This window comes from Gorilla gorilla, chromosome 2 (genome assembly GCF_029281585.2).
Source record: "Gorilla gorilla gorilla isolate KB3781 chromosome 2, NHGRI_mGorGor1-v2.1_pri, whole genome shotgun sequence".
In the NCBI taxonomy this organism is placed as follows: domain Eukaryota; kingdom Metazoa; phylum Chordata; class Mammalia; order Primates; family Hominidae; genus Gorilla; species Gorilla gorilla.
The window spans coordinates 43522925-43536769 of NC_086017.1; the positions used below are offsets into that span (position 1 = coordinate 43522925).

The 13845-nt window shown below is 35.2% G+C and overlaps 1 protein-coding gene across 39 annotated transcripts in view; it reads right to left on the reverse strand.

The window, feature by feature from the left end:
- Window positions 1–13845, reverse strand: part of CLASP2 (cytoplasmic linker associated protein 2) — a 223912-nt gene that overhangs the window by 149701 nt on the left and 60366 nt on the right. For 3 of the 39 annotated variants that reach the window (XM_055383044.2, XM_055383039.2, XM_055383042.2), the window contains exon 1: window positions 13280–13689. The exons of 25 other annotated variants lie outside the window; for them this stretch is intronic. In XM_055383044.2, the coding sequence (XP_055239019.1) occupies window positions 13280–13295 (16 nt within the window). In that variant the 5' untranslated portion in view covers window positions 13296–13689. Of the gene's footprint in view, window positions 1–13279; window positions 13693–13845 lie in introns of those variants that run through there. 11 more of the 39 variants (XM_055383055.2, XM_055383043.2, XM_055383054.2 and 8 more) reach the window with 7 other exon arrangements.

Sequence of the window (13845 nt, forward strand, 5' to 3'; positions counted from 1 at the left end):
TGCTGGGATGCTTATTGCATCAGTAAAGCATAGACTGCCACAGTGCTCATTACTGTGCATAATTAACTCTGTAATCTTAAAATCTGCTCTTTATTTAAGCCATAGAAACCAAACAAAACAATTTGTTTTCATAAATGATTCTACAAGGCTCCTTTCGGAATATGAATGACCACACTAGTATCATCTACTTATATGCAAATGAAACATCTCCCAGCATACACATACATACACACACACACACACACACACACACACAAACACACACACACACACACAATGTATTTTACTCTCCTGAGAAGATGGTTTTCTCTAGGACCCTGCACAAATCAACCATGACAAATAACATGGGCGAGGCAGAGAAGCAGCTTTACCACACGCTTCAGATGAATATGCCAGAATCTTTTCCTTTCAATGAACTTTCTTTACTTAAACAAACACCCAATCACCTAGAATTAAATAATTCCTATAAAGAGATATTATTAAATATTTTAAAGAAAAATAACTATTTTTAATATATAACTATTTAATATAACTATTAAATATATCTTAAAATATGCCAAGAAAGTTTTAAGTCTTATTTATTAAAAGAAAAAAGAATCAAATAGACACTCTAAAGTCACATTCTATTTCAGAAAGTGTTTTTAAGTAATACAACTTGCAGGAAAAAATTATCTTCTATTCTTAAAAAAATTTTTTTTAGCATAACACTATTAGGGAGTCAGTTTGGATACATTAATAAGCTTAAAACCTATGCAGTACATAGACTGCTTTGTTAAAAACACTAATACAATTCCAAATAAACTTCTTTGCTACTGTTATGTTTAAAAAAATGCAGCTAAGAAAGACAGAGCAGACATACAAATCTACAGAAAGTTAAGCACTGAAACAGAGCAGCCAGAAGTTCCCATGGAAACAGTATTCTGTTCCTACACACACACAAGAGTTGAAAAGAGTAAATATGTCCCTACCATTAAAAAAAAAATTAACTCTTTTCTCAAACTACTGGGAAATTAATTTTTAAAGTTTTTATCAAAATACAGCAAAGTATACAAATCATAAGTACACAGCTAATTAATTTTCACAAAATGATCATGCCAGTATAACCAGTATCCAGATCCATAGATTATTACCAGCATCCTGTAAGTGCCCTTGAGACTCCTAAAAGTCTACATTTCCTACCAAAGCTAACTAGTCTCGAATTCTAACACTTGGTTTTGTTCATTTTTGAACATTATATAAAATGAATCATACAATATGTATTCTGGTATCTAGCTTCTTTTTACTCAATGTTGGAAGATAATGTTTGGAAGATTCATTTTCATTGCTGATAGTTTTCTACTGTATGAAAGTACCACAATTTATTAATATCCATTCTACTACCGACAAGACATGGGCTGTTCCAGTATGAGGTTATTATAAAATGGTACTACTAAGAGGTAAGCAAACAAAGTCAAAGGTTTCTAAAGATTTGAGCCTTATTGAGGAAGTAGTAAACACAATAATTTATTTTAGATTATTTTAGATTATATCTATATATAATTAGATTTTAGATTAATAATTTATTTTAGATTATAAGTCAAAGATGCATAGTAATATCTATGGCACCAGTCCTCAAAATGTGGCCCCTATACCAGCAGCTGAGCATCGCCTGGCAATTTGTTAAAAATGCAAATTCCTGGGCCCCAACCCAAACCTACTGAATCAGAAACTCTAGAGTAATCTATGTATTAACATACAAGCCCTCCCAGTCATTCTGATGCATGATTGAGTTTAAGAATCACTCCCCTAGGGGAGGGGATGGCATTCTTTTTCTATAAAGGACCACACAGCAAATATTTTAGGCTTTGTAAACCATACACATATGGCCTTTCCATGCAACTACTCAATTATGACATTATAGCACCAAAGCAGTTATATACACACAATATGTAAACAAACGAGTGCAGTTGTGTTTCAATAAAATTTTATATACAAAAACAGGAGGGCAGATGGTTTTGATCTGCAAGCAACAGTTTGCCAATCTCTGCTCTAGGCTAACTACTAAAAGAAGAGTAAGTAGGCCGCGCGCGGTGGTTCACGCCTGTAACCCCAGCACTTTGGGAGGCCGAGGCAGGTGGATGACGAGGTCAGGAGACTGAGACCATCCTGGCTAACACGGTGAAACCCATCTCTACTAAAAATACAAAAAATTAGCCGGGCGTGGTGGTGGGCGCCTGTAGTCCCAGCTACTCAGGAGGCTGAAGCAGGAGAATGGCGTGAACCTGGGAGGTGGAGGTTGCAGTGAGCTGAGATCGCACCACTGCATTCCAGCCTGGGCAACAGAGCAAGATTCCGTCTCCAAAAAAAAAAGAGTAAGTATACACATAGAAGAAAATGAAAATAAATTTAAAATATCTGATTAACTGAAAAGAAGAGATACAAAAAGAAAAATAAAACAAGTGGATACGATAGAAAATAAAATAGTAAATATAAAACCAAGGATATCAGTAATTCTCTTAAATATAAATGAACTAGTAAAAGTGAAAGACCCAGACTGAATTTTTAAAAATAGGTTGCTTAAATGAGATATATTTTTACCTATAAGGTCACAAAAAGGTTAGGGAAAGACAGACTAAAGGAAAACACAAATCAAAAGAAAGCTGGTGTAGCTACACTAATTTCAAACAAAGCAGCTTGAAAAAGCATTACTAGAGATAAAGAGAGATTTTTAATAATGAGAAAGCGGTTATTCCACAGGAAAAAAATCAGAACCTTGAAGATTTATGTACCCAGTAACACAGCTTCATATATATAAAACAAAAACTGAAAAACTAAAAAGGAAAAATAAATAAATCTATAAACATAGGAAGAAATAAAATTTTACCCACTTCCAATAAGGTTATGGTTTTTATTACTATCAGCTAAAAGAATTCATAAAACTAATTCATTATCACTAGCCCTAAAATTTAAAATTTGTTAAACATTTGTAAAAGGTTATAAATATTCTGGGCTTAAATTTTTTTCTAAATAACTATGAAATATCAAAACAAGCCTCAATTATTTTCTTCCTAGCAGCTATCACTTACTGAAATAATAGACACTGATTTTTATATGTGGATTGGAAGCTTCTTAAGGAGAAGAAACTGTCTTGTTCATGCTGCAACCCCATTACCTAGAACAGTCTAGGAATAATAGTCACAGCCAACTAACTCTTCCTGCTGCTTACCTTGTCCCTTAAAGTTTATTCTCAACATGGCATCCTGGGTTGAACAAAGTCATATCACGCCACTGTTCAAAATCCTCCTATGACTACATAAAAAGGTCTACCAGAACTCTAAGATCTTAACGGTCACACAGGTCTCTCCAACCTTATCTCCTACTTCTTTCTCTCTAATCCCCCCAACAGCCTAGCCTCCCTCCTATGATTCATGGCAGGGCCTTTGCCTTGCTTCTTCTGCCTAGAATGCTTTTTTCATCCACATCCATACTGTTCACTCACGATCTTCATGTCTTTATTCATCTGCTGCCTTCTCAACGAAGTTTTCTCTGGATACTAAAATCACAAACTTCCCAACACCCTGCTACTCTGATGTATCCCTGCCTGTGTTATTTTTTCCTAGCACTTATCATCTATATATTTTACTTATTTTGCTTATCTGTGTCCTGATACTGAAATATATGAGCTGTGGGATTAAAAACTTTTGTCAACTTTGCCCGTTATATCTTCAACATGTGGAACAATATCTAGAACGGCACACATTTCACAGTATGGAGACTTTCAGTCTCCAGTGAAAGCATTACTAAGTTATTTAAAGTAATACTACAAACACAAACAATGATACACACTAAATAATGTACAAATTTTTATACGTAATAAAAGCAATAAATAGTTTATAATATAGTAAAAAATACAAGGATAAAACCAGTACAGTGGAACTTCTATTCTGAAGGCCTTGTGGGGCAAAGAGACCAGAATTCAAAACCCACATTAGATGCAGTCTAACAGAGGACTCTTCCCACCAAAAGCTGGTATACCAAACAACTATACCCTCAAGGTTAAAGTAAATCATAAGTAAGATCTTATTTTCCTATAGTCAATTCCTTTCAAGCTCTTCTTGAAAGAGAATAACAGAGAAGTGAATCAAATAGAGTGCTTCATTAAGGTCAACTGCTTGGGTGGTCCAGACACTCAAGACCTTAAACTCTGTGGGCTCAGACTGGTAGTACTCCCAACCAACAGCCAAACAAAATGCAAAATTTCCCTGGAAGAAGGTGTCTGGCCTCAAATTATTCCCACAAATAATTTCCCAAAAGGCACCAGGTACAACAGGAAACAAGAAACCATGAGCCAAGAACAGTATAAAAAGAAACAGACAATAGGAAAAGACCCACTTAAAATCCTAGAGTTATCAGACACGGACTATACAATCACTGAGCAAACTTGACTTTGGGAATTGAAAAATTATAAAAAGTGACATAGATTTTTAAAATAACCAAATGCAAATTCTACAAATAAAAATATAGTAACTGAAATTTAAATTCAGTGGGCATGCATAACAGTAGCTTAGACACAACTCAAGGGATCATTAGTGAATTGAAAGACAAATCAGAAGATACCATTTAAGATACATATAGTAGGTGCTAAAATATTTACTGAATAAACAAAAGAAGAATCAAACACAAAAAGCAAATTACAAATTACAACTGTGTTGACATTGACACTTTTGTTCTTGCTCCAAAGTTTCGAAAAGAGACTGGTATGATTGGGTGCAGAAACTGAACAAGATAAGCATATTAAAATATATTGAAGGATAGAAATTATTAAAGTGAGCAGGCTGCAGTGGTTTTCTATATAATGGAGATGGGAAAGAAGGAAAGAAAATGGAGAAAAGGAAGAGATGGAAATAGAGAAGGAAGAGATGGAAATGAAGTAGGAATAGATGGAAATGGAGGAGGCAGGAGAGGGAGAAGAGATGAAATACAGGAAGAGGAAATGGAGAACAATGGAAGAGATGGAGGGGAAGAGGAGGTGGATGGAGGAAGCGTTAAAAGGAAAAAGAGGAGGGAGAGACTGGAGGAAGAAAGGAGTACAAGAAGGGAGAAGGGGAGAAACAGGCAGAAAGAGAAGAGAAGGAAAAAGAAGACCAAGTAAGATAAGGTTTTACCTTTTGTTGCTTTCAAGTAACACTTGGAAACTGTCCCTAGCAAGCACTGAGACACTATAGGCCCATAATGACTTACCTGCATGCCTGAAAGTCAAAAAGCTCTGAAAACCCAACTTTTGTTTTGTCTTTTAAACTCATTTGGTGGCATTAAACTCATCTGAACTCAGTTTATGACAAAACATGATGTGAACTGATATGAGGCTATTTATGTGTATTCTACTCAGTATGAATTCACATGCATTTATGGCAAAAACATGGCTGGACGCGGTGGTTCACGTCTGTAATCCCAGCACTTTGGGAGGCCAAGGCAGGTGGATCATTTGAGGCCAGCAGTTTGAGACCAGCCTGGCCAACATGGTGAAACCTCAACTCTACAAAAAACACAAAAATTAGCCAGGCATGGTGGCTCATGCCTGTAATCCCAGCTACTTGGGAGGCTGAGGCAGGAGACTCCCTTGAACCCAGGAGGTGGAGGCTGCAGTGAGCCAAGATCATGCCACTGCACTTCAGCCTGGGCAACAGAGCGAGATCCTGTCTCAAAAAAAAAAAAAAAAAACCCAGAAAACATTAATGTGCTTGATTATAGGGTGCTGCCCCAAGCCCAGCAGAAACTGTTACATAATACATGGGGTATGACCTTATTAATTTTCTAAAATCTAATACATTCTGAATTCCAAAACACAAGTGGTCCCCAGGGTTTCAGATAAGGGTCTGTGAATTTATATTAATCATGCCTTGTCCTTTTTTTTCTTTTTCTCACTTCAGGAAAGACATGTATTGAAATGGCTTTTTAAACTTTCCACCTCACTTTTTTTTTTTTTTTTTTTTGAGACAGCGTTTTGCTGTTGTCACCCAGGCTGGAGTGCAATGGTGTGATCTTGGCTCACTGCAACCTCTGCCTCCCGGGTTCAAGCGATTCCACTGCTTCAGCCTCCTAAGTAGCTGGGATTACAGGCATGCACCACCACGGCCAGCTAATTTTGTCTTTTTAGTAGAGATGGGGTTTCACCATGTTGGCCAGGATAGTCTCAAACTCCTGACCTCAGGTGATCTGCCCTTCTTGGCCTCCCAAAGTGCTGGGATTACAGGCATGAGCCACCACACCTGACCTCCACTTCACTTTTATGGGTACATGTATTCCAAAACCCGAAACTTCTGCTTCTCAAATTCATATAAAAGATGAAAAACTGCACCATTTTACATGGCAAATAAAAGAGCAAGCCAAAATTTATACCACATCTCATAGAAAAAAAATACATCTTATGTGGATTTTCTTCAGTGAAACAAACAGTTCAGTAAGAAGAACCCCCAACACTATGAATTTTCATGCACAAAATATGCTCTGATTCACATTAAGTAGTTTCTTATACCAAAGTTCCTCTCTTCCCTTGAAGCTGTATCCTTCCTTGTTCTAATTAAAACAATGAACAACAAGACTTGGAATTTCTGAGCTGTTTTACACTTTTGCATATCCAGCAGTGACTATGGTTATATCTAACAGCTAAATTACAAACTGAGATTAGGAAACATTAATCCCTATAAACTATTATACCACAGATACCTTGGAAAACTCAAATTTTAGCTGTCTACACTTCCCACACTGTGCTTTTACAATGGGAAGCTCTCCTTGGCTTTTCTCTAATCTCACAGGTCCCTCTAGCTAAGTCTCTTCTGTTGGCTGTTCTTTCTCTACCCAACAATTAAATGTTGAATATTCTCCTTCTCTCCCGACTATACACTCTCTAAATGACCTCATTCATTCTCAACGGTTTTAAATATCTTCTATATGCTGACAACTCTCAAATGTTTGTCTCTAGCCTAGACCATCTCTGAGTTCCAGACCTATATATCCAATTGCCTACTAGATATCTCCCCCATGGGTATCTCCAAGCCACTCTAATTTCATATAGATACATAACACCAACATCATCCAAAACTGATCTCCCTAAGTCCTCCCCAATCCCAGTAAATAACGTCACCATCTACTCAGCTGCTCAGGCTCATAATGTACTCAAGTTTTCCTTTGACCCACAGAGATCGTCTACCAACAGTTCTTGTGCTTAAATCCACTATTTCTCTTTACCTCTGCTGCCACTCCTAATCTAAGGCCAGACCAGTATTGTCTCTGCCTATACTACTACCAGAGCCTCTTAACTGGTATCCTTGCTTCTATTTTTGACTTCTTTCCAAACCACAAAGTAGACAATATAATCCTCTAAAAAATAATTTGGATCAACAGCTGCCAAAATCACTAAATGAAAGGCTGAGGGGGGACTGTATAAAGGATAGATCAGGCTGATAACACCTAAACCCACTGCTCAATATTAGGATCACAAAGAAAGACAATCAGACAGTGTATGCCTTCTGACAGAAATCCAAAATACCACACATGAAAATATGTACCAACCCCACTCTAATAAATTAGACTTGATTCTGATCAAGCCATTAGAAAAATTTTCAATTTTGAGGAAATACAGGAGATAAATATTAAAAAGCGGAAATATAAAAGCACCACTCAACACAATAAAAAAATCTAGTGTGCAGGAAGAATATTTAACAGATGTTTTTTTCTTCACTAAATAAATGGCAAGAGGAGAAAAAAGTGAGATAAACCCTATAGATGAATAGAGCCTTAAGAGGTATATCAACCAAGTGCAATGGTGAACTTTCTTCAAATACTGATTCAAAACAAACTGTAAAAAGATATTTATAAAACAATTGAGAAAATGTGAACACATTATTTGACACTAAGGGTTAAACTTTTAGGTGTGACAATGGTATTGTAACTGTCTTTCTAAAAGACACTTTATTTGATATACATGATGAGTACCATGTGCACATACACACACATCTTAGTCCAGCAGGATAGCAGGGCTGGGAAAAGATGGGGTAGGGATATAGATGAATAAATACTAGTCATGTATTGATAATTTCTTGAAACTGGATGATTAGTAGTAATGGAAATTCATTATAATACTATTTCTGGGTATGTCTGAAATGCTTCATTAAAAAATTATAATAATTTTAATCACTTTACTCCCTTGCTTAAAATCCTGCACTGGAATCCCAATAAAATAACTCAAAAGGGTAAAGAAAATAAGATGAGGGTGGAATACGTGAAATCAGCATCAAAAAGATCACAATGAATTCTTAAAAGATGCGAAAAAAGAAGGCACATTCCCTTTGTTCTGAACTGTCAAAAAAAAAAAAAAAAAAAGAATGAACAGCTACTGAAGAATAACACCATTAACACCACAGTAAAGCCACAACTTGTGATTCTCAGAAGCTAAAACAGCAGAGAATTCATCTACCTTGCAGAATAACAGAGAAGTGACTATTTCTAAGCCAGAAAGTACAGGGATGAGCACAAGGAGCAACTGAAAATCTACGGAATCGTTTTATCAAACTCTTTCCCATCCCCGATTCAGGGAACACAACATTTTACACATAAATGTGCACATGAGTGCACACACACACAGGATTTTGTGGAAATGGAACCACGGAAAAAGGAAAAAGCAAGTTCTTGGACACATTTAAACTTTTGTTTGTCAGAGTTAAAATTTAATAGAAGGATTGGGTGAGAAAGTCAAGGATATCTCCCACAATATAGAATAAGAGAAAGACATAAAACTTGAAAGCGAAGACAAAACATAAAAGACAGAGGATCAACCCAGAAAGTTCAATATCTGAATAACAATTAGGTAAGAAAAGACTAAACTAATAAAGGGGAAAAGCTTACGAAAAAATAATACGAGAAAACTTCCCAGAGCTAAAGAAAATCACAAGCTTTCAGAAGTAAAAGAATCAAATAGTAAAAATTTAAAACATCTTCAATTTAAACTAAAATGAAAAAATTTAGTAAAATTATTAGAAATTGAAAATTCAAGCACTTCAAAAATAAGACAATTGGCTATATTTTAATATTCACATGAAGATGCAGTATTCTCAGCAGCACAACCTTAGTTAACTATTTTATTTATAAGAAATAAAGTCGGTTCTATACAAAGTTTAATAGAGGCCATGATAATTGATAAAGTATCTTGAAATTTCTAGGTAGATATAACTGACTAGTTAAAAATATATTTGAAGACTTTTACCCTTTTATTTAAAGGGGTCCCTTAAAAATTCAAGACTTTGAACAGTCCAATGAAGTAATGGGACAATCACAATTTAAACCATTATTTGGTATTAATGAAATTAAATAACACATGCCATAATAGCCATAACATCAAACTAAATAATAAATGAGGCTCAGAATCAGGTTTCTTTAGAACCTTTACAAAATTTAGTCATTTCAACTACTTAAATTTTCAAGACAGTTTAGCCTACTGCAGCTGTAAGAACATCAATTGTACTATTCTATATGTACAAAGAAAACATGTAAACCTTTTCTTGAAGATTCAAGTTTATTAGCAACATCAGGTTTGAGGATATGTTACTATTGGTGCCCAACCCCCTGCACCCGTTAAATGAGACTGCCTTAGAAGGATACTATTTATTCAAAGGTACAGTATATGCACTTAGATGCCCTTAACACAGACCTAAAACACAGGATGGTTGTACAACACCTTCAATGGCTACAGCAGGAAGGTACCATAGGGTGGCTTTATTTTAGTCATTGTCTATTTTCAATCTTAGTGCCTGCTACTTACTGCCTGTATTACTGCTAATGCCCAATCTTCTGTCTCTTGTAATTTACTTTTTCACCTTATAGACTTCTTTTCCCTCTATCAATGTCCCTACAAGAAAAGTTAGCCTTCTTGCCAGTAAGTCAAATGGTTGCTTTCTTTCATTAATTTAAATTACCCAATCCCAGTGTATCACAAAGAATATTCAACAGCATGGAAGAAGAGAGATCTATTTAGTACTAATTTATTGCTATTGTTCTATAAACAATTGTAAATCAAGTTATATATATATATATACACATACCAAGTTATATATTAGTTTGGTGTAGTCCCAGAAGGCTGGTCTCTAGAAAGCCATGGTTATATCATCACTTTTATATATATTTTTAAAGACTCATTTTTGGAATAATAGACTGTGCTGAAATGTTAAAAGTTTAGAAAGAATCTATTTACAACAAAACCTTATTTCTTTCCAGCCACTCTGCAGCATAACAACAAAAGGCCAAATTCCTCTTGCCCGCTTTTTGAGGCAGACTGCAGGGCTCAGCACCACATAATAATCCTACAGGTTTTTACTCTATCTGGTTTGATTGCCCAGAGCTACTGCATGATTATCTGACTACTTGGTTTAATACTCATGGGTAAGGGTGAGGACAACTAAATTGAAAAGCCCCCCAAACTCACCCTCAATTCATAAGTGAAAGCCATTATAGTGCTTCACAAACCCAAGTTTGCCTAGAAATAAAACTGCTAATGAAATCTTTCACATGGTCTTGAAGTTAAGCTTACATAACATATTCAATAGATAATAGATTAATAACTGGAATATATAAAAAGCAAGTATAAATAAACAACCACAAAAAAGGTCAAACAACCAAAAAGTTGGCTACAATGCTGAAAGGCATCTACAGAGAAGGAAATATAAATAACCAAGCACATGAAGGTGATCAATCTTATCAGAAAGCATAGATGTTTATAAAGGGTGAGATATTTTTCAACCATCTGATAGACAAACTTTAATAATAACCAGAACTGAAAAGAATGTAGGACAGCAGACACTACTGGTGGGAGTGTATGTGGTAAAGCCTCTTTTGGAGCAAATTAGCTATACCTAACACAATTCTAAAATGAATGAAAACTTTGATTCAGAAATTCCACGTCCAGACTATTTTAAGAAATATATATGTGTGTGTATACACAAACACATGTGGTTTGTACAAAGGTGCTTATTTCAGAACCATTTAGAAAAATTATATATAGTAAACAAATTTCTATAGAAGACAAAATGGTTATGATATGTCCATATTATAGAATACTATGCAACCGTTTTAAAAAATGATGCGAAATAACACATGACGGTATTTTTTTAAAAAGCTCCATCCCATACTGAGTAAACACAGCAAATGGCAAAATTACATTCAGAATGGTATCATTTATGTAAACACAGTCAAAGCAAAACCATATACTTTGATATTTAGTATGTATGTAAAGGCATAGTAACAGGTAGAAAAAGACATGCTACGTATTAATAAAAGTGTTCTCCTCTGTTTACACCTGGGCTCGGGGCTTGAAGGTGGTTTTGAAGGGATTTTTGCTTTACCTTCATTGTTTGAATTTTGAAAGGGAAATGACATTTGTATATTCGTAAATAAAGTTTTTAAGTTCGTAAATAAAAAACAGGTAGGGGCAATATAATCCATTTGTTTTATATGTTCATGTTTTATATGTTTACATGATTCTGGTATAGTGTATGTGCACTGGATGTGACAAAGACTAATACGCAGGAGTATATATCAAACTGTTAAGAACTATATAAATCCCAAGACAGCCTATTACTATATATATATCTTTATTGTTTAAATTTTTTATAAAGGTATATATTTTTAAAGAAGAGAATTAGCTGAAATGTTACCCTCTGATCTTTGTCAGAGGTTGTTACTTTTTTAAAAATAATCAATATATTCCTCAACAGTCCAAATGTTATGTATTATTTGAAAAAAGAAAAACTAAGTAAATATAAAACTATAACCATTGAACCTAAAATGTTTAAGAAATAAAATAAAATCTGGATATGGCCCACACCAAATGCAACATTTAGGGTTATCTACAAATTAGGTTTAGTTTTTTTTTTAAAAAAAAGGAAGAAACTTGGCAATGCCCTTAAGTATATGAGAACTTATTTGTTAATCCTGCTTTTGTCTTAAAAATTGGTAGTTGAAAAATTATTTTCTCATTTATTTCCATAAGATCATATAAAATAGTTACATAAATTCTTGGAATAAATCATAATGATATGCCAAACAAAATTTTCTATCAGATTTCCATTTAAATGTACATAACAGTTCAAATGACTATCTACCAACGCCATCATTTTGATATATTTGTATCCTATCTCTCATAGCCCCTAGGGGAATTACTTCTTAGAAGAGTTCACTACATACATAGTCAAAGGAAGGCTGAAACTGTTAAGAGTTAAAACCTCCAGATATGGACCAGTCTTCCTTAAGAACCTAGCAAAAAAACACTCAAAACATTTTTGAGGAACCTCAGGTTTCCCTTCATACATATCTGTGATGTTGATGTGATTATAAAGTATATCTCTAGGCCTCGTAACAAAAAAAGGTGTAATGAAAAAAGAAAAAAAGCTCAAGTATTAAGTGTTATAATGGAAAATACCAAATGCACATTTGGGACCCTAGATTTGGTACTGGTTTGCTTTCTGTGCCTGGATCTGGGACATATTGTCTCAGCAGGTCTCAGTTTCCCAATCTGTAAGATGGAAATACCAAAACACTCTGAACACTTCACAGAGTTGTTCACACCTGAGGAGTTAATATATATTAAGTATACAAAAGTGCTTTGGAGAACTATAATGCCTAATAAGGCATTATAGAAATAATGTTTTTTTAAAATTATCCTTACCAAACTAAAACACTGGCAAAATCAATTTTTAATCAAATTATACCCTGTGCATAATCTTAAAAGGCTAAATATTTTCTAGAAAAATGTTGGGACACTGACAATTAACAATCATATGAATTAAAATAATGCCCATGGCAAGCCATTTTGCTTTTTTAAATATTTTATTTCCACAGAATTCTACTTGTGTCAAATACAACAGGAAGGATATCAAGCTAGCTAGTCAAATCTTCCTGCCAAAATCTGTCATTCCTCCAAAGGCAATGTTCTTCCTCTAAGCTTCTGCACATATTCCACGTTTCTTCCAATATCCCTTCATATCTACCACCAAGACTGAAGCTTGCTTGGGTTGCGAGGTAAATTGTCACCTCATGCTTGCCAGATCCCACACAGACACATCAAGTGAAAAAAGATGTCAAATGACATGCACACACATGCATAAATGTACACACAAGTGTACACACACGCATAAACACACAAGTGTCCTTCATTCTTTAGGGAGAAATATATTTCTTACACAGCAAATGATCGTCACCTTAAAAGGAAGTGTATAACACAAGCAAAAGAAGAAAAATAAATCTTACTCACCATCTCCCATAGCCATTAGATGGTCCAGGGAGCTCTCTCAAACCAAGAGGTCAAATAGCACAGCAAATAAGTACAGCTCAGTGCCTGCGCCACTGGGCTCGGCCTGCAGCCTGCAGACACCCGGAGCACTGTGTGACCCAGGCCTCGCTGCAGCTCTGCACCGCAATAGCCAACAGCTGCTACTCCACTTCAAAATAAAAGTCTGGGGTCTTGCTGAAAACCCTCGTTTATTTAGCACAGCCTAGAAGGACTTGATTAAGATTACTCTTTAGCTGCACATATGCTGTTGGATACAGGTTATGATGTTTCTCCTTGTACTGGCTGCCTGAAATTTAATCTAAGAAAAGCTCTGAGAGCCAATAAATGCCATCCCGCTGGGGGACTTTTAATGCAATCATCAAAACACAAGGCATGTGTTCAGCAATCATTTTCTGCTTCCCTAAAGATATCCATGTAATCAGTAGCAATCACATGATCTGATGGATTAACTGATTTGCGCCTTTTTAAAAAGGTTTTCATCCTTTTGTCGTTACCTTTTAATATTTACAACAGAAGATTGCTAGAAG